The 24,111-nt window shown below is 34.6% G+C and overlaps 1 protein-coding gene across 6 annotated transcripts; it reads left to right on the top strand.

Moving 5' to 3' along the window:
- Positions 1 to 380: 380 nt before the first annotated feature.
- Positions 381 to 24,102, top strand: LOC111301051 (putative cadmium/zinc-transporting ATPase HMA1, chloroplastic). 6 transcript variants are annotated; one of them, XM_089747896.1, is made up of 8 exons: positions 406 to 1,003; positions 1,273 to 1,423; positions 1,507 to 1,686; positions 1,797 to 2,344; positions 2,667 to 2,779; positions 3,419 to 3,661; positions 17,627 to 17,732; positions 23,753 to 24,102. In XM_089747896.1, exons 1-4 carry the CDS (start codon positions 842 to 844, stop codon positions 1,811 to 1,813), a joined length of 510 nt encoding a protein of 169 aa, XP_089604022.1. In that variant the 5' UTR covers positions 406 to 841; the 3' UTR covers positions 1,814 to 2,344; positions 2,667 to 2,779; positions 3,419 to 3,661; positions 17,627 to 17,732; positions 23,753 to 24,102. The 6 variants fall into 6 exon arrangements, with proteins under 6 accessions (XP_089604021.1, XP_089604022.1, XP_089604019.1 ...); XM_089747893.1 differs by having other exon boundaries at positions 1,507 to 1,983; positions 2,098 to 2,344; positions 23,753 to 24,101; XM_089747894.1 differs by having other exon boundaries at positions 1,507 to 1,983; positions 2,159 to 2,344; positions 23,753 to 24,101.
- The last annotated feature ends 9 nt before the right edge of the window (positions 24,103 to 24,111 follow it).

The following is a 24,111-nucleotide window of genomic DNA, read 5'->3' on the forward strand; positions in this document are numbered from 1 at the left end:
AGGGTTAATATATCGATGCAAGTTAATAGTGTATTGGAGGGAAAAATTGTGCGTTATTGTTGATGGATAATTGATTAAAAGATTTTCAAGCCTAGTGTTTTTTGGAAACTTGTTTAATATACACAAGTTTTTTGTGGTTTGAATTCATTAAAAGATTGGAGGAATAAAACTTTTAATTAAGAAAAGAAATATACCAAAATCCAAAATTTTTATGTCGGTTAAGAAAATACAAAAACGTTAAAAGTAACAATAATAGATATTGAATTTGATTATTTGAGATGGGCCGGACTTGAAATATTGAGTTCATGACCCAAAACCATTTCCTAATCTATCCAAAACCCAATCTAAATATATTTATTAAGAAGAGGTGTTAGTAATGTTTCAAATTTGCAAAGATGAGATAGGCGAAGGCCGGTGACCGGACGATCCCCATAGCTACCACTTTCTAAACCATGTGGTAAAATATGAGCTTATGCTATGGCTCTTGTAACAACATCTCCATTATTTCTTTGGCGTTACTCCAATGTCTATACATGTGCGCCGACCCACAAAAATTCATGGCCTGGATTTCATTGAACCCTGCAAACGGAAACTCACTCCATTTCACTTGCCAAAATCTCACCTCTGAGTCGCCCCATACGCAGACGACCACTCGGACGCGTCAACTCTTTCAAATTTAAACCTCTCTTTTTCTCTCCCGTCATCATCCTTCATAAATGCCTCCTGCTTTTCAATCCACCCAATCTCCAAATCCGGTGCGTCGCTAATCACCACCACCACCATCATCACGATAAGTTGAATGGCACCGGAGAGCAGTGATCGGGTTCGCTAAGGCCATCGGATGGATGGACTTGACAAATTACTTGAGGGAGAACCTTTCAGCTCTGCTACTGCGCCACCGCACTGTTCATTGCTGACGCTGCTTGCCCTTACGTCCTCCCAAAACCAGCCGTCAAGCCTCTCCAAAAATTCCTTCCTTTTCGTCGCTTTCCCTCTGGTTGGGGTACCCTCCATTTCTGTTCAAGTTCCCATTGGTTGTTAATTTTGCACCAAAAGTAACAATTTTCAAATTATTAAAACGTTTAACGTTTTTATGAAATACTAATAATATTTTATTGGATATCTAAGTTTACTATTTACTCATTTTTATTGTAGCAAATAGCAATTCTTCACGAAACAAAAATTAAGTAGTAAAAGCAACAACCTTGTAAAGCTTTGATTTTTTTGTTTAAATCTAGTTTAATTGTATTGTTTTTTCTTTGTATGCGTCAGGTTTCAGCGGCACTTGACGCCATTACTGATATTTCTGGTGGAAAAGTGAATATTCATGTACTTGTGGCATTCGCCGCCTTTGCCTCTGTTTTCATGGGGAATCCCTTGGAAAGAGGATTGCTTCTCGCAATGTTCAATTTGGCTCACATTGGTAAGCTTTCGCGCTGGTGAAATTTGTTTTAGAGACATATTTTTATGTTCTTTGTTGTGATCTTGAAAGTTGGTTTCTTGCAGCTGAAGAATTTTTTACTAGCCGTTTGATGGCGGATGGGAAGGAGTTGACAGAAAATTATCTGGATTCTGCTCTTGTATTAAATTTGACTGATGATAATTTGCCAGATGTTTCTGATTTGTCATACAGAAGAGTTCCAGTGAATGATGTGGAAGTTGGCTTCTATATTTTGGTCGGCACTGGTGAGATCTGTGAATATGATTCTGGATACTATACTGGGTTCATATTGTTAACATTTTCTTAATTATGTTATAATATGGAAGTTTAATGCTTATGGGCTGGTATTTTCTAGACTGTTCCTGTAGATAGTGAAGTGTTTCAAGGTAGTGCAATGATTACTATTGAGCATTTGACCGGTGAAATCAAACCATTAGAGGCAAAAGTTGAAAATAGGATCCCTGGTGGTGCAAGTAATCTGGACGGTAGAATGATTGTTAAGATGTGTTTATGAATTTATCAACATTTGAATCTTCAGAAGGGTAAATGTAGAAAAGTTTTACTCACATTCTTCTTTTCTGTTCCGAAATTGTTCATTTCAAAAGTTAGTAAATAGATTTCCTTCTGGTGAATCATTTTTTGTTTGTCATTGCTAGTTCACATCCTTCTCTTATGCTTTGGTCTTTGTCCATGATAATTTCTTATTCGGTTACAAAGACATGGAAAGAATCAATGCTCAGCAGGATTGTGCAGTTAACTGAAGAAGTACAATTAAATAAACCCAAGCTTCAAAGGTGGTTGGATGAATTTGGTGAGCTTTACAGCAAATTGGTTATAGTTTTGTCAGTTACCATCGCAGTCCTCGGGCCTTTTCTTTAAAGTGGCCATTCATTAGCACTGCAGGTAACTCTTAGTGCAAGCTGCTTTGCAATTATCACGTTTGTTGTTGTTTTGTTTCTATTGCCTTGTGCCAGTAATCTTGTTAGCCATGGTATACACCTCTTTATCTTCCAAGAAGGCCTCTTTTCTAACATGTCTTAGTTTTAGTAAGCATAACTGATGATAACCCCATTTTACATCAACTCTCACTGAAACAGTTCAGTCTTGTTAGTTTGAAGCTTTACTTCTCTTGCTCTTCTTCCTGACATTTCTTTGATATGGTCCTTGTCTATATTCTGTTTTGAGTTACCTTCTATCTGTTTGATACTTGGTGTTGATTATGCAGTTTGCAGAGGATCAATCTATAGAGCATTGGGCCTTATGGTGGCAGCATCCCAATGTGCCTTGGCAGTAGCTCCTCTGGCTTATGCTACTGCAGTTAGTTCCTGTGCAAGAAAGGTATTAGTCACATGTAATCAAGGAGTGTTCAGAGTTCAGACAAGCATTCTGTCACTGTGTCAGCATGGTCTTACTCAAGTGTATACAAGCCTTTTTTGTGAACGTATTTATTTTTATTTATGAAAATAATAATGAAACTCACCACATTGCAAATTTGTTATAATTACGACTCTTCTGATAACTTAGACTGAGAACCTAACTGTTGTTATTTTTCTCTACTTTGGTAGAATCAGCTTATATAGGTTTTCTGTTCTGAACAAATGCTTTAGCTATTGTGCTGTTAGTAGAATCATCTTTCCTGGTAGCTTGATAAAATTTTTATTGTTGTGTATATGTTCCTTGATTATTTTTCACTTGCACAAGTTTTTGTTAGAGCTAACTGGTTGTTTTCTTTTCCTGGACTGTAGTTATAGCTCAGAGATCACTGAAACAAGTCTGTCTACTTGGTGATGCTCGTAGAAGTCTAGATTTATCTAATTGTTTAACTATTAAAGCTCTATTTTGATTTTAAAATAAATCATGAGATACACCTGACCTCCTCTAAGTCTTACTGCCTCTCTTTATAGGGAATATTGCTCAAAGGTGGGCAAATACTTTATGCTCTAGCTTCCTGTCACACTGTTGCATTTGATAAAACAGGGACATTGACAACTGGAGGGCTTATGTTTATAGCAATTGAGCCAATTTATGGACATCCTGTTGCATTCCCAGCTGTGAAGTAGAAGCACTTGCAGTGGCAGCTGCATGCAGAATGGTACTACTCATCCTATTGGAAGGAAATTGTATAAAATGGAATTGTCTATCCTTTCTACATCGAGTACTTGTGTTCCGTGTAACTCATTCTGTGACTATGGCCCTCTTATCAGTTACCGAGGATGATAAGTAATTTCTACTCAACTTGGCATTGCCATTTAATGATTATCATATTTCTTATATAAATTATTGTCCTTATATTTCTTGTCAAAATATTTATCATTCCTGTAGACACCCAATTAGGTCCGGCCCAGATCAATTGGGCCTGGCCCAAATGGGTAGGGCCCAATTCAATTTGTCCTGTATTATTTTGTATTTTATGTATTTTATTATTATGTATATATTTATTTATTTATTTATTTTTTATTAGATTAGATTTATATGTATATAGTTATATATTTATTATTTTTTTTTTATCTGTTCTGATTTTTCCTGATTATCAGATATTTTTTTTATAATATCTTTTGATTTATCTTTTCTAATTATCTAGTATTTTTTATTTATTTTGATTTTAATTTTGGAGGGCTAAGATTCAAGGCTGAAGAATCCCACTGTGGAGGGGAACTCAATCAGAAGAGTCCAGTGGGATTCAAAGATTGAATTCCCGTCCAAGGAGGAATTGGGATTGATCAGGAACTCCTGATCAATCCCTATATAAAGCACCTCCTGGAACAGAATGAAAAAGAGAGAAAACAGTAAGTAAAGCTACTGATTTGAGAGAAAAGGAGGCGTATAGGAAGTTAGAAAAAGTTTAGGAGTGTTCTGGGAGTGAGAAAAATTTTTTAGAAATTTTTGGCGAAAATTTTTTCTGGAAATTTCTGGGAAATTTCTAGATTCCGGCAAAAATTTCGGCGAAGTTTGAATTTTCCAGCGAAAATTCCGGCCAACATTGAAGTTTCCGGCGACCTGCCCAGTTTCCGGCGAAGAATCCCAGAAACCGGCGACTTTCCGGCCAACTTCCGGTGAAATTTTCAGATTTCGGCGAAAATTTCCAGAATCCGGCACCGGTGTTCTTCGGTTTCTAGAGAGAAGGGAGAGAAAAAGGAAGAAGAGAGAGAGAGGGGGAGGAGCGTTCTGCCAAAAAACGGAGGAAGGTGCCTTTTATACCCTCCCAAAACGACGTCGTTTTGGCCTTAAGTAACCCAGAGGATCCGCGCGTTTTGCCGCAACCCGACCCGACCCGGGCGTCGACCCGCTTTTCTGACCCGCGCGTGCCAGCCCCTTCCGAGCCGAGCCGAGCCGAGCCGCCAAGCCGCTCCCCCGAGCCGTTTTCTTTTCCTTGAGCCGAGCCGAGCCGCGATCCGAGTCGCTCCAGGTTTTTTTTTTTTATTTTTTTTATTTCTTTGTTTATTTGTTTATTTTATTTTTTATTTTTTATTTATTAGATTAGGTTTATGTAATATTCTTTTTATCTATTTTTTTTTATTATTTTATTTTCTTTGAATAAAAATAAAAAAATTCTAAAAAAATATATTTTTAGGGAAAAGTTGAAAGTATCAATTTTCCTTAAAAATAAATTTCCAAAAAATATTTTTGGAGAAAAGTTGAAAGTATCAATTTTCCTTAGAAGTAAATTTCCAAAAAAAATATTTTTAGGGAAAAGTTGAAAGTATCAATTTTCCTTAAGAATAAATTTTCAAAAAATATTTTTAGGGAAAAGTTGAAAGTATCAATTTTCCTTAAAAGAAAAATAAATTTCCAAAAAATATTTTTAGGGAAAAGTTGAAAGTATCAATTTTCTTTGAAAATCAAAATTTCAAAAAAAATATTTTTGGGGAAAAGTTGAAAGTATCAATTTTCCTTGAAAATCGAAATTCCCAAAAAAAAAATCATTCTTTCTTTCCTTTCTATCTTAATTTTGATTTTGTTTTTTTCTTTAAATAATCCGACGACGGAGCCTCTGTAAGTGAAACAGTAGTTTTTCTTGCATACTCTTGAGGTGAGAAAATTTTTTCAATTTTTTGCTAAAAGTATTAGAGTCAATTGAGAAAAGTTTCCAATAATTAATTACTTGGTAAAATTTTAAGGCTTTTGGATAACACAAATTCAAGCTGGTACCATCTTTTGATGGGCGTTGTGAGGGTGCTATAACCTTCTTCACACGTAATCGAACTCCCGAACCCTGTTCTGGTTAGTAGACCTGAACCTATTCTTTTAGGGGCCCTTAAACTTAGGTGTTCCCTTGAAGGACAGATTTCATAGGTGGCCAATCGCACCTAGATAAAAAAGATTGGTGGCAACTCCCTAAAAGTCAATGTCTAGCGATAGATCCCCGGATCTAGACGTTATGACAGCTTGGCGACTCCACTGGGGACTTTGAGAGTCAGGCCAGCAAATAATTTGTGTTATCCAAAAGCCTAATAAAATTGAACCATTTTTGTATATATGTGTTATTATTCATTCCTGTTTATTTATCTTGTTAATTATGTCATTCATATGCATGTGCATAACATGAGCTCTACACCCGAGCTCCGTCCCTCTAGGAGGGAGTAAAGTACCTATTGCTTTCGTGAGGTCTAATGCCTCCGCAGTGGCTAGCGAAATACTCCCACTCAAATTGAACCTTTTTCGCTTGTAGCCTGTAATGGGTGAGGATTAGGGTGCCTTACTAGTCTGTGATGGACAGGGATGTAAGGAGCAATTTGAGAACCTTTAGACTTTGACCTTAAAACCGCATGTAGTGAACCTTAGAAGTGCCTACACCTAAGATAGAGCCCTTTCTACCCAATGATAGATATGCCCTGAAATTAGGACACAAAAAGGGTGTTTGTCTAATCATTTTGATTGTTTAACTTTGTGTATTATTTTTATCATATGTAACATTATGCATCAACATCACTTACGTTTCATCCACGGAACTAACTATGTTGTTTGTCTGATTGTATGCATCTGTATTCTTTTCATGATCATGTTTCAACACAATCATTTGCATTCATTTCATACTAGATTTCATTCAAAAAATGTACATTTCATTTGTGTATCAAAGCATCATACATAAGGTACAGCATAACATTTCTAATCATAAGTATGGTACTCAAGGTCCGAGGATAGCTCCATCTAGCGAAAATCTTGCTCATCCATACAACACAAGATCCAGAGCAAGGCAAATGGAGGAGGAAAGTTCTCATAGATTTGAAAAGCTAGAAAAAGCTCAGGAGAAGATTGAAAATGAACTTAGCAAAATTCTGGAGGCCCTCAATAACATGAATAAGAGGAAAGGGGTTGAAGGAAATACAAGCCAACAAGTTCCTCATTTACAAGAAGTGGCTGACCCATTGTACCCTCCAGGTTTTGGCCCACCTCAAGCCCAGTCTGCCCAAGAGGTCCCATCACAACATTTTGCATATCCAACATGTCCTGGAATGCCATCAGCTTTCAACCCAGGGCAGTATAATAGCTATATAAATCCTGTCTTCACTGAAAAGGCAGCAGAACCAATTCCTGATCTAGATGATGTAAAAGAGAAGGAGAATGAAAAGATGAGAGTAGAAGCTGAGGAAAGCTCTAAAATTAGCATGCTAGAGCAGAGGCTACGGGCTGTGGAAGGATTTAGCTTCTATGGTTCAGTTGATGCTGCTGGGCTCTGCCTAGTTCCTGATGTGGTTATCCCCTATAAATTTAAAGTACCGAAATTTGAAAAATATGACGGTACAAAGTGCCCTAAAACCCACATCACCATGTATTGTAGGAAGATGGCAGCTCATGCACATGATGAAAAACTCTTGATGCATGTCTTCCAAGATAGTCTTACTGGTTCTGCTGTCAGGTGATATGTTCAGTTGGATAGAACCCACATTCGCTCCTGGAGTGATATGGCTCATGACTTCATCAGCCAATATCGACACATCATCGATTTGGCCCCTGATCGTTTATCTTTGCAAAATCTGGAGAGAAAGTCAAATGAGTCTTTTAAAGAATACGCCCAGAGATGGAGGGATATAGCTTCACAGGTACAACCTTCACTGACAGAGAAAGAGACCACAGTGCTATTTGTTAGCACTTTAAAACCTCCCTATTATGAAAAGATGATAGGGAATGCAACAAAGAATTTTGTCGATATGGTAATTTCGGGAGAAATCATTGAGAGTGCCATCAAGAATGGCAAGCTAGAAGGGAATGAAGCATCTAGCAAAAGAATCCCAAAGAAAAAAGAAACTGAAGCTCAGGCTGTGAGCTTTGATAGACAGCAACTTAGGGGTTATTCGCCCTACCCCCACCAGAATATCTGCCCTATCACCCCACTGTAAATAACACTTCTTTTCACCCATACCAACCACCATACCCCCAAACCTATCAAACCTCTCATAGACCCCAAAACACCATGTATAGTTCAACATTCAACCTACCCCAAAATCACAAATTCGCCCAACTAACCCTGCTGGTGGCTCGCGGGAGCAACGAACCACTCGCGAAAGACCTATTTTTGACCCTATTCCCATGACCTATACGGAATTATACAAGGAGCTCTACAACAATCATTTGATTGCTCCAAGTAAATTGGAACCCCTCAAGCCACCTTACCCTAAGTGGTATGATCCCACTGCCCACTGTGACTACCATTATGGGATTGCTGGTCACTCCACCGAAAATTGCACTACCCTGAAATATAAAGTGCAACGGTTGATTAAGGATGGGATGATCTGCTTTGATACTGGAGTTATGACTGCACCAAATGTTAGTGGCAATCCTTTGCCAAATCATAATGTGAATGCTATAGGGGAAGAGCATGAGCGTCAAGTGAAGAAAGAGGTGGTAGATATTAAGACACCTCCCGATCAATTATTTGATGTCTTACGAAAAGCAGACATGATACAACTGGTAAGTCCACACAGCTATCATGGAGCATATATAGCTGGTACTAGTTGTAAGTATCATAGTGGGGTAAGAGGCCACTCCATTGAGACCTGTAAACAGTTTCACCGAAAGGTGCAAAAACTTTTGAATTCACATCAGATGGAGGTCTACGAAGAAAAAGAAAGCTTGAAGAATGCTGAGGTGTGCATGACTGATAGGCCTGAAAAGCTGTTTCCCAAACCAGTGACAATTCGGTGTGGAAACAAACCAAAATCAGTCATAGACAAGCTCCTCCCTAGGTCGGTAACTTTTAAAGTCCCGACTCCTTTTCCATACAAAGATGATAAAGCTGTGCCCTGGAGATATGGATGTGACACTGTAGTGCAGGGGCAAAAAGAAGAGGTCTCCAAAGCTGATGCTTCCAATATTACTGGTGTAGGAGGCATTACTCGAAGTGGGAGATGTTACACCCCAGAAATGCTAGAGAAGGCTAGAAGGGAGAAGGCTAAAGAAGGAGAAAGACGAAATAATCCAGAGATAGAGCCTGAAGAAGATCAGCCAAAGCCAGTATCAGAAAGGGAGGTTTGTGAATTCTTGAAGCTGGTAAAACATAGCGAATATTCAGTTGTGGAACAGTTGAATAAAATGCCAGCTCGAATCTCATTGTTATCACTGTTGCTGAACTCAGAGCCACATCGGAATGCCTTGCTGAAAGTGTTGAATCAGGCATACGTGGCACATAACGTGTCTGTTGAATATGTGAATCACTTAGCTGGAAACTTAGTCATGCCAAATCACATTTCATTCAGTGATGATGAGATTTCTTTGGAGGGAAAGAGAAATGCTAAGGCCTTGCATATCACAGTAAAGTGCCAGAGCCATATCATAGCTAAAGTTCTTATCGATAATGGTTCATCCATCAATGTCATGCCTATGTCAACTTTGGCAAGGCTACCTATCGACTATTCTCATATGCGAGATAGTCAGATGATTGTGAGAGCCTTTGATGGGACCAGAAAAGAAGTCCTGGGAGATATTGAGATGCCCTTACAAATTGGGCCATGCACCTTCAATGTAAAATTTCAAGTGATGGACATCTCTCCTTCTTACAGCTGTTTATTAGGAAGACCATGGACTCACATGGCAGGAGCTGTGCCCTCTACTTTACATCAAAAGATCAAGTTCAATGTAGAAGGTCAATTGGTAGTAGTAGTTGGGGAGGAAGACATGCTGGTGACTCAACCATTGAACACTCCATATGTAGAGGCTGCTGAAGAAGCATTGGAATGCTCCTATCGATCTTTTGAATTGGTCAATACTGTAGGTGAAGGATTCCAAAATCAGCCTTTTTCAAATATAGTGGTGAGCCAAGTCATCAATAAAGGCTGGTGTCCAGGACTAGGGCTAGGCAAAAATTTACAGGGAATTAAAGAACCTCCAACAATAGCAGACAATAGCGATAGGGCAGGCTTAGGCTATGAGATGGCAGAGTGGGAAGTCAAAAGGAGGCCATCAAGAAAGACACCAAGACTAATGTTCATCCCACACTTGTATGAAACCTTCAGACCTGGAGGATTCATGAACCCAGATGCTAGAAAAAGTGTGGAAGATGATTTTGCCCAGTTAGCCATTAATGCTGTTGAAGATGAGGTGAGGGTAAATCAAGAAGTGTGGGTTCGTCTCTGTCCACCAGATTATGAGCTGAACAATTGGAGTGTTATCGAGATGCCTTCGACTTTTGATTTAGATGCAATGTAATTGTAGCATCCCAATAGCTATTGCCCAAGGCATTGGGGTGATCTTTTTGTTCGGGCCATTCATCATTTATTATTTTTAATAAAGTTAGGAAGTATGCATTTTCATTCATTTCTTCTTGTGTTTTCATTATTTCCATCTTCCCAAACACATCTTGCCAACATATCCCATTTCATTCAATTGCAGGTCTTTAAATGAACATGAGGATAATCATGATAACAATCAAGAGGTTAGCTTTGAGAATTCAATTAACACTGATGAATTTGATAATGAAGAGAATTCTGAAGAATATGTTATGCCTCCGGACCTAATGAGGATGATTGAACAAGAAAATAAGCCGATTGAGCCCCATCAAGAGTTAGTAGACTTAGTGAATCTGGGAGATGTAAAAAATAAGAAAGAGGTCAGAATGGGCACTTCACTTTCATCTGAAGATAGGTAACGACTGACAGACCTACTCCGAGAATTTTTAGATATATTCGCTTGGTCTTATCAGGATATGCCAGGGCTGAGCACAGAGATAGTGGAGCACAGATTGCCTCTAAGGCCAGAATGTAAGCCAGTTCAACAGAAACTGAGACGAATGAAGCCCGAAATGCTACTAAAGATTAAAGAGGAGGTGAAGAAACAATTTGATGCAGGTTTTCTACAAGTGGCTAAGTACCCAGAATGGGTAGCCAATATAGTTTCAGTTCCTAAAAAAGATGGAAAAGTACGAATGTGTGTGGATTATCGGGACTTGAATAAGGCTAGCCCAAAGGATAACTTTCTTTTGCCTCATATTGACACACTAGTAGATAACACGGTTAAGCATTCGATTTTTTCCTTTATGGATGGTTTCTCGGGGTATAATCAGATAAAGATGGCTGCAGATGATATGGAAAAGACTACTTTTGTGACCATGTGGGGAACTTTCTGCTACAAAGTCATGTCTTTTGGGTTAAAGAATGCTGGGGTAACATATCAAAGGGCCATGGTAACACTCTTCCATGACATGATGCACAAAGAGATCGAAGTGTATGTAGATGATATGATTGCAAAGTCTTGTGGGGATGGAGATCATGTCACCAGCCTCAGAAAGTTATTTGAGAGGTTGAGAAAATTTCAGCTAAAATTAAACCCAACCAAGTGCACCTTTGGGGTAAAGTCAGGAAAGTTGCTAGGCTTCGTAGTCAATGAAAGAGGAATTGAAGTCGATCCCGACAAGATACGAGCCATCCAAAATTTGTCACCTCCTAGCACACTAAAAGAAGTTCGAGGTTTTTTGGGTAGATTAAATTACATTTCTCGGTTCATCTCTCAGCTTACCTACAAATGTGATCCCATCTTTAAGCTTCTCCGTAAAGATAATCCTGGAAAGTGGAATGAAGAATGTCAAAAGGCGTTCGATAAAATCAAGCAATATTTATCGAACCCTCCAGTATTGGTGCCACCTGTTTCAAGAAAACCTTTAATTTTGTACCTAACTGTATGTGAAAATTCAATGGGATGTGTGCTGGGGCAGCAAGATGAGGCTAGTCGAAAGGAGAGAGCTATTTATTATCTGAGTAAAAAGTTCACTGAATACGAATCCAAGTATTCTTCATTAGAGAAAATGTGTTGTGCATTAGCGTGGACTACCAAAAGACTTAGACAGTACATGCTCTATCACACTACATGGCTCATAGCGAAATTGGATCCCATTAAGTACATCTTCGAGAAGCCTTCTTTGTCTGGGAGAATCGCTAGATGGCAAGTAATGCTCTCGGAATACGACATTATATACGTGAGCCAAAAAGCAATAAAAGGGGGTGCTATAGCAGAATTTCTTGCAGATCGTGCTACTGAAGAGTATGAGCCGATGAAGCTAGAATTTCCTGATGAAGACTTGATGGTTATTTCTCAACTGGAAGAAAGGGAGCATGGAGAAAAATGTTGGAGAATGTATTTTGATGGAGCTGTCAATGCCTTGGGGCATGGAATTGGGGCAATTTTGATTTCTTCAGAAGAACAGTACTACCATGTAACAGCGAGGTTAAATTTTAATTGCACAAATAACATCGTTGAGTATGAAGCATGTGTTATGGGCCTGCAAGCTGCTATAGAAAGAAGAGTGAAAGCATTGAAAGTGTTTGGAGACTCAGCTCTAGTTATATACCAGTTGAAAAGAGAATGGGAGACGAGAGACTCAAAACTCGTTCTATATCATAAGTATATTCTAGAGTTGATGAAACAATTTGAAGATGTCCAGTTCGATCACTTACCTCGAGAAGAAAATGTGATTGCTGATGCATTGGCTACTCTGGCTGCAATGATTCGAATTAATGATGACATTGACATTCAGCCCATAAAGTTAGATGTTAAGGATATACCAGCGTATTGTTCTAATGTAGAGGGGGAAGAAGATGGAAAACCCTGGTATTATGACATCTTACAGTATGTCAAGGATCAGCAATATCCAGTTCATGCAACAGAAAATGATAAAAGGGTCATCCGAAGATTGGTTATGAGCTTTTTCTTGGACGGGGATATCCTTTACAAAAGAAGCAAGGATCAAGTACTATTGAGGTGTGTAAATGAGACTGAAGCGAAAAAAATCATTGAAGAGGTGCATGATGGAATATGTGGGGCACATACTAGTGGACATATGATGGCAAGACAGATTATGAGAACGGGATGTTACTGGTTGTCGATGGAGAATGATTGCATTGACTATGCTCGTAAATGCCATAAATGTCAGATATATGCTGATAAGATTCACGCTCCGCCGTCTGCTTTACATGTTATGGCACCACCATGGCCATTTTCAATGTGGGGCATGGATGTCATTGGTCCAATCACCCCAAAGGCTTCTAACAGGCACAGATTCATTTTTGTGATGATAGATTACTTCACAAAATGGGTAGAAGCAGCTTCATATGCAAATGTGACACACTCTGTGGTTTGCAAGTTCATAAAAAAGGAGATCATCTGTAGATATGGACTTCCGGAGAAAATTATTTCAGACAATGCCAAGAATCTGAATAGCAAGATGATGCAAGAAATATGTGCTCAATATAAGATCAAGCATCATAACTCGGCACCATACCGTCCAAAAATGAATGGGGCAGTTGAGGCAGCCAATAAGAACATAAAGAGGATTTTGGAAAAAATGACCGAGACTTACAAAGATTGGCATGAGAAGTTGCCATTCGCATTGCATGCATATCGAACGTCAGTTCGTACCTCTACTGGGGCGACCCCATTTTCGTTGGTTTATGGGATGGAGGCTGTACTACCAGTGGAAGTAGAGATCCCCTCTTTGAGAGTCTTAAAAGAAGTTGAGTTAGAAGAGGCTGAATGGATTCGAGAACGTTATGAGCAGTTAAATTTCATAGAAGAAAAGAGATTGACTACACTGTGCCATGGTCAGCTATACCAAAGAAGAATGATGAGGGCTCATGATAAGAAAACTCGACCTCGTTGCTTTCGAGAAGGAGAGTTGGTTTTGAAAAGAATTCTCCCAATCCAGCACGATAGTAGAGGAAAATGGACTCCGAATTGGGAAGGGCCGTATGTGGTGAAACGGGCCTTTTCGGGTGGAGCGTTGATATTGACTGAAATGGATGGAAATGATTTACCCCATCCTGTAAATTCTGATGCTGTGAAAAAATACTATGCTTGAAAAAAAATGAAAAAATGGAAAAATAAAAAATGAAAAAAAAAAATGAAAAAATGGAAAAATGAAAAATGAAAAAATGAAAAAAATGAAAAAATGAAAAAAAGAAAAAATGGAAAAAAAGGAAAAAGTGAACAAGGAGGACTCAAGGCGAAAACTCCAAAAGGGCGGTTTGAGTCATAGGGGGTTTGTCTAAGTTGAAAACCTGAAAAGGCGGCTTAGATAAGAAGAATACAGCATCGAATCTGAAAGTCTGCTGATATGGAGGTTAGCAAATTCAGAAGAGTTCCAAGTTGTTAAATACATCAGAGGGTTGAGTTTTCAGAAAAAACTTTGAGATATGTTATCATGATTATCTTATTGTTCATTTTGGGCTTTGTCCCCATACCTATCCTTGTAATTCTTTCTTGGCCAAAGTTTATCGACATTTGCTAATAAAGAAACATTTTATTCTTTGCTCCTTTTTCTGATGACTGTTTCCCTACCATTCATATCCCTTTCTTCTTAATACCCCATCATGGAAGGAATGTGTAAATGCATTCTCCCTTTCTGAGTTGAAAATAATGATTGATGAATGAATAACAACATAAAAAGATTTTTACATTACATTGAATAAATCGAGAGTGATAAAGGCAGAATCGAGATGTTCAGCTCCTGATTAGGACATTGAATTTGGGAAGAGATTTTTTGTTACAGGAAGAATATGAATGGAAGAAATAATTAAGAGTCACACTGGTTCGATCTTAGAAGAGCAGTGCAATTGGATCCTTGAGGAATCAAAGGGCTTGACACCCAAGAAAGAAAAAAAAGAGCTTGAGAAACTTGAGTACCATACATTGAACAGGAATTGATTGACCAACATTTGCATAGCATGCATTGAAATTCATATGCATTTGCATAGCATACACTACTTTCAGGAAAGTATAGTGTACAAATTCAAGAAGCAGGGGTGTTCCAACATCCCACATGAAAAAGACAGATATGAAAAGACTTTGCAAGTTTGAGAAGAAACTTGTCAGGTAAGTTTCTAATCCTTGAAATAGGATGTCTCTTGGTATCGGGGTTGATTTATAAGACCTTTGGGCATAATCTCCTGAAATCTCTGCAAACACAACTTTCAACTCCTTCGGACATGATTGTCTAGGAGCAATTTACTTTTCAAAGTCGTGGTGCCTTTGTTTAGAGGAGCAATTTACTTTTCCAAAGTCGTGGTGCCTCTGTTTAGAGGAGCAATTTATTTTTTCAAAGTCGTGGTACCTCTGTTGAAAGGAGCAATTTATTTTTCAAAGTTCCGTTGCCTCTGTTTAGAGGAGCAATTTACTTTTCAAAGTCGTGGTGCCTCTGTTTAGAGGAGCAATTTACTTTTCCAAAGTCGTGGTACCTCTGTTTAGAGGAGCAATTTATTTTTCAAAGTTCCGTTGCCTCTGTTTAGAGGAGCAATTTACTTTTCCAAAGTCGTGGTGCCTCTGTTTAGAGGAGCAATTTATTTTTTCAAAGTCGTGGTACCTCTGTTGAGAGGAGCAATTTATTTTTCAAAGTTCCGTTGCCTCTGTTTAGAGGAGCAATTTATTTTTCCAAGTTTGTTGCCTCTGTTTAGAGGAGTAATTTACTTTCCAAAGTCGTGGTACCTCTGTTTAGAGGAGCAATTTACTTTTCAAAAGTCGTGGTGCCTCTGTTTAGAGGAGCTTTGGTAAAAAAAAAACAAAAAAAAAACAAAAAAACAAAAAAAAAAACAAAAAAAAACTAAAAAAAACTAAAAAAATGTTGAGTTGAGTCTTGATTGGGTGTCTACGTCTTTGCGCAATTTTTGTTTCACAAAAAATGTGCAAAGAGGGGCAGCTGTAGACACCCAATTAGGTCCGGCCCAGATCAATTGGGCCTGGCCCAAATGGGTAGGGCCCAATTCAATTTGTCCTGTATTATTTTGTATTTTATGTATTTTATTATTATGTATATATTTATTTATTTATTTATTTTTTATTAGATTAGATTTATATGTATATAGTTATATATTTATTATTTTTTTTTATCTGTTCTGATTTTTCCTGATTATCAGATATTTTTTTTATAATATCTTTTGATTTATCTTTTCTAATTATCTAGTATTTTTTATTTATTTTGATTTTAATTTTGGAGGGCTAAGATTCAAGGCTGAAGAATCCCACTGTGGAGGGGAACTCAATCAGAAAAGTCCAGTGGGATTCAAAGATTGAATTCCCGTCCAAGGAGGAATTGGGATTGATCAGGAACTCCTGATCAATCCCTATATAAAGCACCTCCTGGAACAGAATGAAAAAGAGAGAAAACAGTAAGTAAAGCTACTGATTTGAGAGAAAAGGAGGCGTATAGGAAGTTAGAAAAAGTTTAGGAGTGTTCTGGGAGTGAGAAATTTTTTAGAAATTTTTGGCGAAAATTTTTTCTGGAAATTTCTGGGAAATTTCCAGATTCCGGCAAAAATTCCGGCGAAGTTTGAATTTTCCGACGAAAATTCCAGCCAACATTGAAGTTTCCGGCGACCTGCCCAGTTTCCGGCGAAGAATCCCAGAAACCGGCGACTTTCCGGCCAACTTCCGGTGAAATTTCCAGATTCCGACGAAAATTTTCAGAATCCGGCACCGGTGTTCTTCGATTTCTAGAGAGAAGGGAGAGAAAAAAGAAGAAGAGAGAGAGAGGGGGAGGAGAGTTCTGTCGAAAAACGGAGGAAGGTGCCTTTTATACCCTCCCAAAACGACGTCGTTTTGGCCTTAAGTAACCCAGAGGATCCGCGCGTTTTGCCGCAACCCCACCCGACCCGGGCGTCGACCCACTTTTCTGACCAGCGCGTGCCAGCCCCCTCCGAGCCGAGCCGCCAAGCCGCTCCCCCGAGCCGTTTTCTTTTCCTTGAGCCGAGCCGAGCCGAGCCGCGATCCGAGCCGCTCCAGGTTTTTTTTTTTTTTTTTATTTCTTTGTTTATTTGTTTATTTTATTTTTTATTTTTTATTTATTAGATTAGGTTTATGTAATATTCTTTTTATCTATTTTTTTTATTATTTTATTTTCTTTGAATAAAAATAAAAAAATTCTAAAAATATATATTTTTAGGGAAAAGTTGAAAGTATCAATTTTCCTTAAAAATAAATTTCCAAAAAATATTTTTGGGGAAAAGTTGAAAGTATCAATTTTCCTTAGAAGTAAATTTCCAAAAAAAATATTTTTAGGGAAAAGTTGAAAGTATTAATTTTCCTTAAGAATAAATTTTCAAAAAATATTTTTAGGGAAAAGTTGAAAGTATCAATTTTCCTTAAAAGAAAAATAAATTTCCAAAAAATATTTTTAGGGAAAAGTTGAAAGTATCAATTTTCCTCAGAAATAAATTTTAAAAAAAAATATTTTTAGGGAAAAGTTGAAAGTATCAATTTTCCTTGAAAATCGAAATTCTCAAAAAAAAAATCATTCTTTCCTTCCTTTCTATCTTAATTTTGATTTTATTTTTTTCTTTAAATAATCCGACGACGGAGCCTCTGTAAGTGAAACAGTAGTTTTTCTTGCATACTCTTGAGGTGAGAAAATTTTCTTAATTTTCTGCTAAAAGTATTAGAGTCAATTGAGAAAAGTTTCCAATAATTAATTACTTGGTAAAATTTTAAGGCTTTTGGATAACACAAATTCAAGCTGGTACCATCTTTTGATGGGCGTTGTGAGGGTGCTATAACCTTCCTCACACGTAATCGAACTCCCGAACCCTGTTCTGGTTAGTAGACCTGAACCTATTCTTTTAGGGGCCCTTAAACTTAGGTGTTCCCTTGAAGGACAGATTTCATAGGTGGCCAATCGCACATAGATAAAAAAGATTGGTGGCGACTCCCTAAAAGTCAATGTCTAGCGATAGATCCCCGGATCTAGACGTTATGACAATTCCTTTATTGCAGGGCTGTTGTAGACCATAGCATAGGGAAAGAACTTCCTTCTGTTTCTTTTGAAAGTTTTAAGTATTTTCCTGGCAGAGGTCTTATTGCTACTCTCAACAGTGCCGAGGTAATGTGTCTTTTACCAACATTTCATTTGTCTCAGTGATAATAGATTCAATATTAATGTGGAAAAAGGAGTTATCATCAAGATTGTTAACATCACCATTTTCTTTTCTGAACCATTTCAATTCTCTATTTTGCTCCTAGACTTTGTATGTGTGGTTCATCTATTACTGTACATTCGTAACTTAGCAGACTAAAATTTCAATCCTTGGGGTTTCTATGTTCTGCAAAGCTGCCATGGTTTTATTTTTGGCACTTACAGTCATTGAGGTTTCTTCCACTAGAGGATACTGTGTTATCTATTTGCTGAAAACACGCAAAAAGAGGAAAACAATAGGCATTATCATCTTTTCATTAAAAACCCCTTTCATTGAGGTTCTTATCAGCTAATCAAGATGGAAGTCTCAAACACAAATTCAAAATAAAAAATGAAAGCCAAAAAGAAAAACTGCAGTTTTTCTCTGAAAATTTTCCTGTCAATCATAATATAATCAAAGGACAATAGAATAATCTTCCTGAACCTGAATTTTATTATTATATCTTAATAGTAGACTTTTTCTTCGAAATATGATGAAAAGAAACCAACTATAGGATTTATCCACAGCTAACTCTTTACTAACTTCCCTTTTTTTACATTAAACAACTTTCTTTAAAAAAGTTGTTTAATAAAGTTGACATATTAAAATAAAAAATAGATAATTTAGGACGAATGACTAGTTTAGATCTAAATGAATATTCTAAACAATTATTAGTAAATATTAATAAAAAATTAGAATTATTAGAAGTTGATAAAAGTCAAACAAATAACTTTGGACCCTTATATTATGTAATGCTATTCTTACTCTCAAGGATGATAAACCATCATTTTCTCAACCACTTGATTTTTCTAAAGGAGATTTATTAGCACCTAATGAAGATGAAGAAAATATAAAATTTGCTCTTTTACAATTTAATAGAGCAAGTTTATATAGTTTTTAAGCTGTAATCACCATGATAGAAAAAGTAAAATAATTACTGAATGAAATCCCACTAAATTCATAGATTCCTTATATCATTGCTACTACTGATAGTAAAAAGATTTTTGTAAAAAAATTTATGATGAAAATAATATAGAGCCAAAGCCTAAAGTGATCGAACTTTTAGAAAAACTATCTAGAATGGAAGATTTGGATTACTTTTTTTCTTTACTACTCTAGTATCAAGAATGATGAGAATAGTAGAACAAGTCAAGAATAGCTTTATCAGCATTTTTTTAATCGAGAAGATGAAGAGGCTATAAACTTTAATAATTAACAAAACGGATAAAGAAGACAATAAAGTCAAAAATTGTATATCAATTAACACTTGTTGCTAAAAATGCGATATGTATTTATACAAAATAATTGTTATTATTTATTTACTATTATTTGTCAAAGTTAGGTACAAAATTATTGATTGAGACAATAAAAAGGGATACGGAGAAGAATAGGCAGACTTTTCCTCCTCTATTTTCTTTCTTTTTTTCTTATTTTCCTTTCACCCCTATAAATTTCTATCATCTCTTACTTTTATTATGCAAATGGTATCTCAATTTTAGAACCTTGTTTGGGTTGTTTCTTTTTTATTGTAGTCCATTCATTAATTTATTCTAGAGGTTTTTTTACCTCGATCTATTAGGCTTGCTTAAAAAATCAATAAGAACATTGTTAGATCCTTCAATGAATTCAATAGAAAAATTATATTGGCATAAAAAGTTATAGAATCTAATTCTTTTAAGATTAGTTTTTAATTTCTTATTTTTTAAAATATTTTTAATTGCTTGATTATCTGTTTTAATAATAAAATTTTCATGTACTAAATAAATATGAAATCTTGTTATTGCATTTTTTATAGCAAGTAACTCATTTTCAAATATAATATATTTTAATTCATTTGGTTTAAATTTTCCTTAATTATAGCTACAAATTAATTCTTGATTATATACTTTTGATTTAAGTACACACCCCCAATGTTGATCTGAAGCATTTGTTTCAAGAATAAGTAATTCTCTTGATTTTGAAAGATATGCTTTAGGTATAAATTTAAGATCTAATTTTATTTGTTTAATAATATCATAATCATCTTTTGTCCAAGAAAAAGGTATATCATTTTTTAGTTTTTCTTGTAAAACTTTCTCTTTTTTAGAGATATTTTTAATGAATTGTCTTTCATAATTAAAGAGACCTAAAAAACTTTGAAGTTGTTTTTTATCTTTCAATTGTTAGAAAAACTACAATTAGTAAAGAAAGATGAAATCTATAAACTTTCTGTTTTTCCAAAATTCAAACCATGGATAAAAAGACACATAGAAAAATTTAATGGCAATACCATAGCTATTGATTCTTCTGTAGATTTTCCTTTAATTATCAAGGAAAAAATAAGAAGAATTAAACAAAAATATCATGATATTAGATATATACATTTAGTAATAATTATGATAACTATAAAAGCTTTCTTCAAAGTTGTTAATGATATATCAATAATAGCAGCATTAGTAGATAAAAGATTTGAAAATCTTATTAAAGCACTAATAGGAAGAATATAATCAAATCTTGTATCAAGCGTTGTTTGATTTAAAGAAAAACTAAATTATTTTATTTCTATTAATGACTCATTAATAGAAGACTATCTTAGATTAAAAACAATGAGAAAACAATCAGAAATTAGAAATGTAGCTCATGATCTGTTTATAAACTGGATAGCTATCAATGAATTTACTAATTATACTTTTACATCTATTAAAGAAATAGATTTCAGTATTATAGAAATATTTAAACCTAGACTTTTGATTCAGAAATCAAACCAAGATTAATGAATTTTAGAGATCTGTTAGTACCTACTAGATTGTTATTAGAAAGTATTACAAAACTTGTTCCTTCTAATAGAAAAATAAAACTTATGGAATTTTTTGCATCGGAAATAGCTTGCATTTTAAAAATTATGAAAAAAGTAGTTCTAGTAACAGTCTAGTTCTATCATCACCCTTTTCTATCCTTTCATTCTCAAATAGAGATAATGAAGGCAAAGAAAGTATTGCTAATGAACAATCATTTGTTTCACATAAGCAATCATTTCATTCTCAACCTTAATCAATAGGTGTAAAAAATATAAATATTCTTATTTTTTCAAGAGATACTAGTAATCAAAATCAAGAAAGTTTACAACTCAGTAAACTTAGTTTTAAACTCATTCTCTTTAAAAAAAATACTAGAAGAGATTATATTTGAAGTTTGGCTATAATCAACCAATATAAAATTGGTAATGATAAAGTAATTAAGTTTTCAAAAAATCAACCAAAAATGTATTATAATTATGTTAAAGCAGAATTTAGATTTAAAAAGTATAAACTATATTCTTTAAATATTTTGATAAACACTGAAGCTATTATATGTGGTTGTAGAAGCAATGCTTTATCATTAGAAAAATGGGAGCCAATGAAACACCCTATTGCAGTAATAAGAATCGATTGGAAAGAACCTTTAGTAGGATACAAAGTAAAAAATGTTTTCATTTATTAATAAAAAAATTCATAATTCCAAAAATTTTATGCTTTCCTTTTATGCATGGTGATATGTTATTAGGAAATAATTTCATATACAATTATTTACCTTTTTGTTTGAGTAATAATAATATTGTTTTTACTATAAATAAAGAATTTATAGAAATACCTTTAATAAAAAATCATAAACATATATATGATTCTGATTTTTGACTTGAAACCAAGAAAATGCTAAACTAGTCACCCATCCTAAATTATCTATTTTTTTAATTATAATATGCCAACTTTATTAAACAACTTTTTAAAGAAAGTAGTTGATATCTACTAATCCATTAATACTAGAGCTAATTATTGGTATATAATTTTTTAATTGAGGATCCACATGCAAACTATAATTATAAGATTTTCTGAACAAATGCAGTTTTCAAAATTTTGCTCCATGTTTTTGGTACCTAAGAGTGTCTGTATATCTTTTAAAGATCTCTAAAGCTAAATTTAAAGGTCACAACAAAGCCACAACATCAATGCAGAAATAGTAAACAAACATATAGATTTTAGAACATTAAACTTAAAATTAAAAGCTGTAAAAGTAAAGAGTTACTTACAATGATAGCTAGGATATAGAGATCTCAAATAGAAAATATATATTTAATATTGATTTGTACAGTCTATGGTATACAAGATTCGATACAAGTTTCTTTACAAGCCTCTAATACCATTTACATAATAAAAGTGAGAAGGGATAAAAATTTACAAGGGTGAAAGGAAAGTAAGAAAAGAAGAGAGGAAGGAAGAGTGTGTCTATTCTTTTTCGTATCCTTTTTTATTGTCCCAATTAATAATTTTGTATCTAACTTTGATAAAAAATAATAAAGAGATAATAACAATTATTTTGTACAGATACATATCATATTTTTAGCAGCAAATGTTTACTAGTATACGATTTTTAACATGTTGTCTTTTTTATCTGTCTTGTTGATTATCAAGGTTTATAACCTCTTCATCTTCTAGATTAAAAGATGTAAATGAAATTGTTCTCGACTTGTTCTACTGTTCTCATCCTTCTTGATACTGGAGTAGTAAAGAAAGGGTAATCCAAATCTTCCATTCTAGATAATTTTTTTAGAAGTTCGATTGCATCATGTTCTGACTCTAGATTATTTATATCATGAAATTTTTTCACAAAAATCTGTTTACCATTTATGGTAGCAGTGATATAAGAAGTCCATGAATTTGGTGGGATTTCATTCAGTAATTATTTTATTTTTTCTATCATGGTGATTCCGGCTTGAAAACTATATAAATTTATTCTATTAAATTGCGAAAGAGTAAATTTTATATTTTCTTCATCTTCATTAGGTGCTAATAAATTTGGTTCATAAAGCCTTTTTTTGACTTCCTAGATTTGATAAAGTTGAAAAAATCTTTCCCCGTAAAATACTCTTACTAAACTAGTTGTTTTAATATGCACATAAGAAAAATATTCATCGTTTTTAACAAAATCATATATAAAACAGTCTTACTAAACTAGTTGTTTTAATATGCACATAAGAATAATATTTATCGTTTTTAACAAAATCAAATATTTTTTATTTAATAAAAACATGAAAAATACCTTATTAAATGAAATGATAAATTTTGAAAAGTAATTATTCCTACAAAACCCATTTCAATATTGATTATATCATAAGGGTCATGATCTAATTTAAATTTAATTTTAGAAAATTCTCTTGAAATTTCCTAATTTTTTAAATATATAAAAGGAAAATATTCATGAAATTTTTCATGAAGTAAAAGATCTATTTGATCTCATATTGAATTTTTTATTCTATTAAAAAGTTCATTAGGTAAGACTTTGTTAGATTTTTCATCTAAAAGAATTTTTTGAATTTTTAAAAGAGAAGAAAAAATGATTTTTTCTTTTATGAGAAAATCATAAATATTTAAGAGATTATTTATCTCTTCAAGGAAGTTTTTTTTTTATCAAGTTCAAAAATTTGTGTTTCCTCCCAATCTTTTAAAATTAAATTATTTAAAATAAGATTTTGAAAAATTTTAAATTTATTAACGTGTTTGGTTAATCTTTTCATAAGCTTAATCATATTTTTTTTAAGGCTAATTTATTACGTTGAAGTTGAGTTTTTCAAACTTCATTTATGAGATTATATAACTCGAAGTAATTTTGGATTATAAAAATCTTTGATTTTTGTAAAATTTTATTGCGGTTTCAACAAAATTTTTATTTTTTGAAGAATTTTAGAACATGACATTGGAGTTATATAATCAATTTCTCCTTTGTTATAGTCAGGAACTAGAAAAGGTAAAATGTTGAAAGCGTCCATTGGTTCTGTAGAGTTCATCTCTTCGTTTGCATTTCTGAAGATGAATCAAGGAAGATTAGGGCAGCTGTTAATGCTTCTTCTTATGGAAGTGACTTCGTTCTTGCTACAGTTGAACTTTATGGTTTTGAAGTACTGAGAATGAATAATCCGTTCTCTATTTTTCAGGTTCCAGTTATTGCAATTTGACTCATGTTCTCGAAGAACAGAAGAGATTTCAAGTTGGATAGCTGGGAAGTAATGAGTCAACTTACATTCACCAGGTCAGTTAATTCAGTTATATGCATGGCTGGGCTCATCTTCATCAACTGTTGCATTTGGAAATTGGATAAATCTGAGATACTTTAGTTGACCTTCAACATTTTAACAATAAGTTACCAGCTTTGTCATTTATCATTTAAAAAAATAATTTTCTTCTAACTTTTCCTTTTTTCTTTTCTGGCGTGTAGTTCTCTCAAAATTTTTTTTCAAGCATTATTCAAATCAAACAACCATACCCGTCTCCTTCAAAATCTATAAAAAAATCT

Source organism: Durio zibethinus, chromosome 18, assembly GCF_047325235.1.
Source record: "Durio zibethinus cultivar Kanyao isolate XHJ-2024 chromosome 18, ASM4732523v1, whole genome shotgun sequence".
Taxonomy (NCBI): Eukaryota; Viridiplantae; Streptophyta; class Magnoliopsida; order Malvales; family Malvaceae; genus Durio; species Durio zibethinus.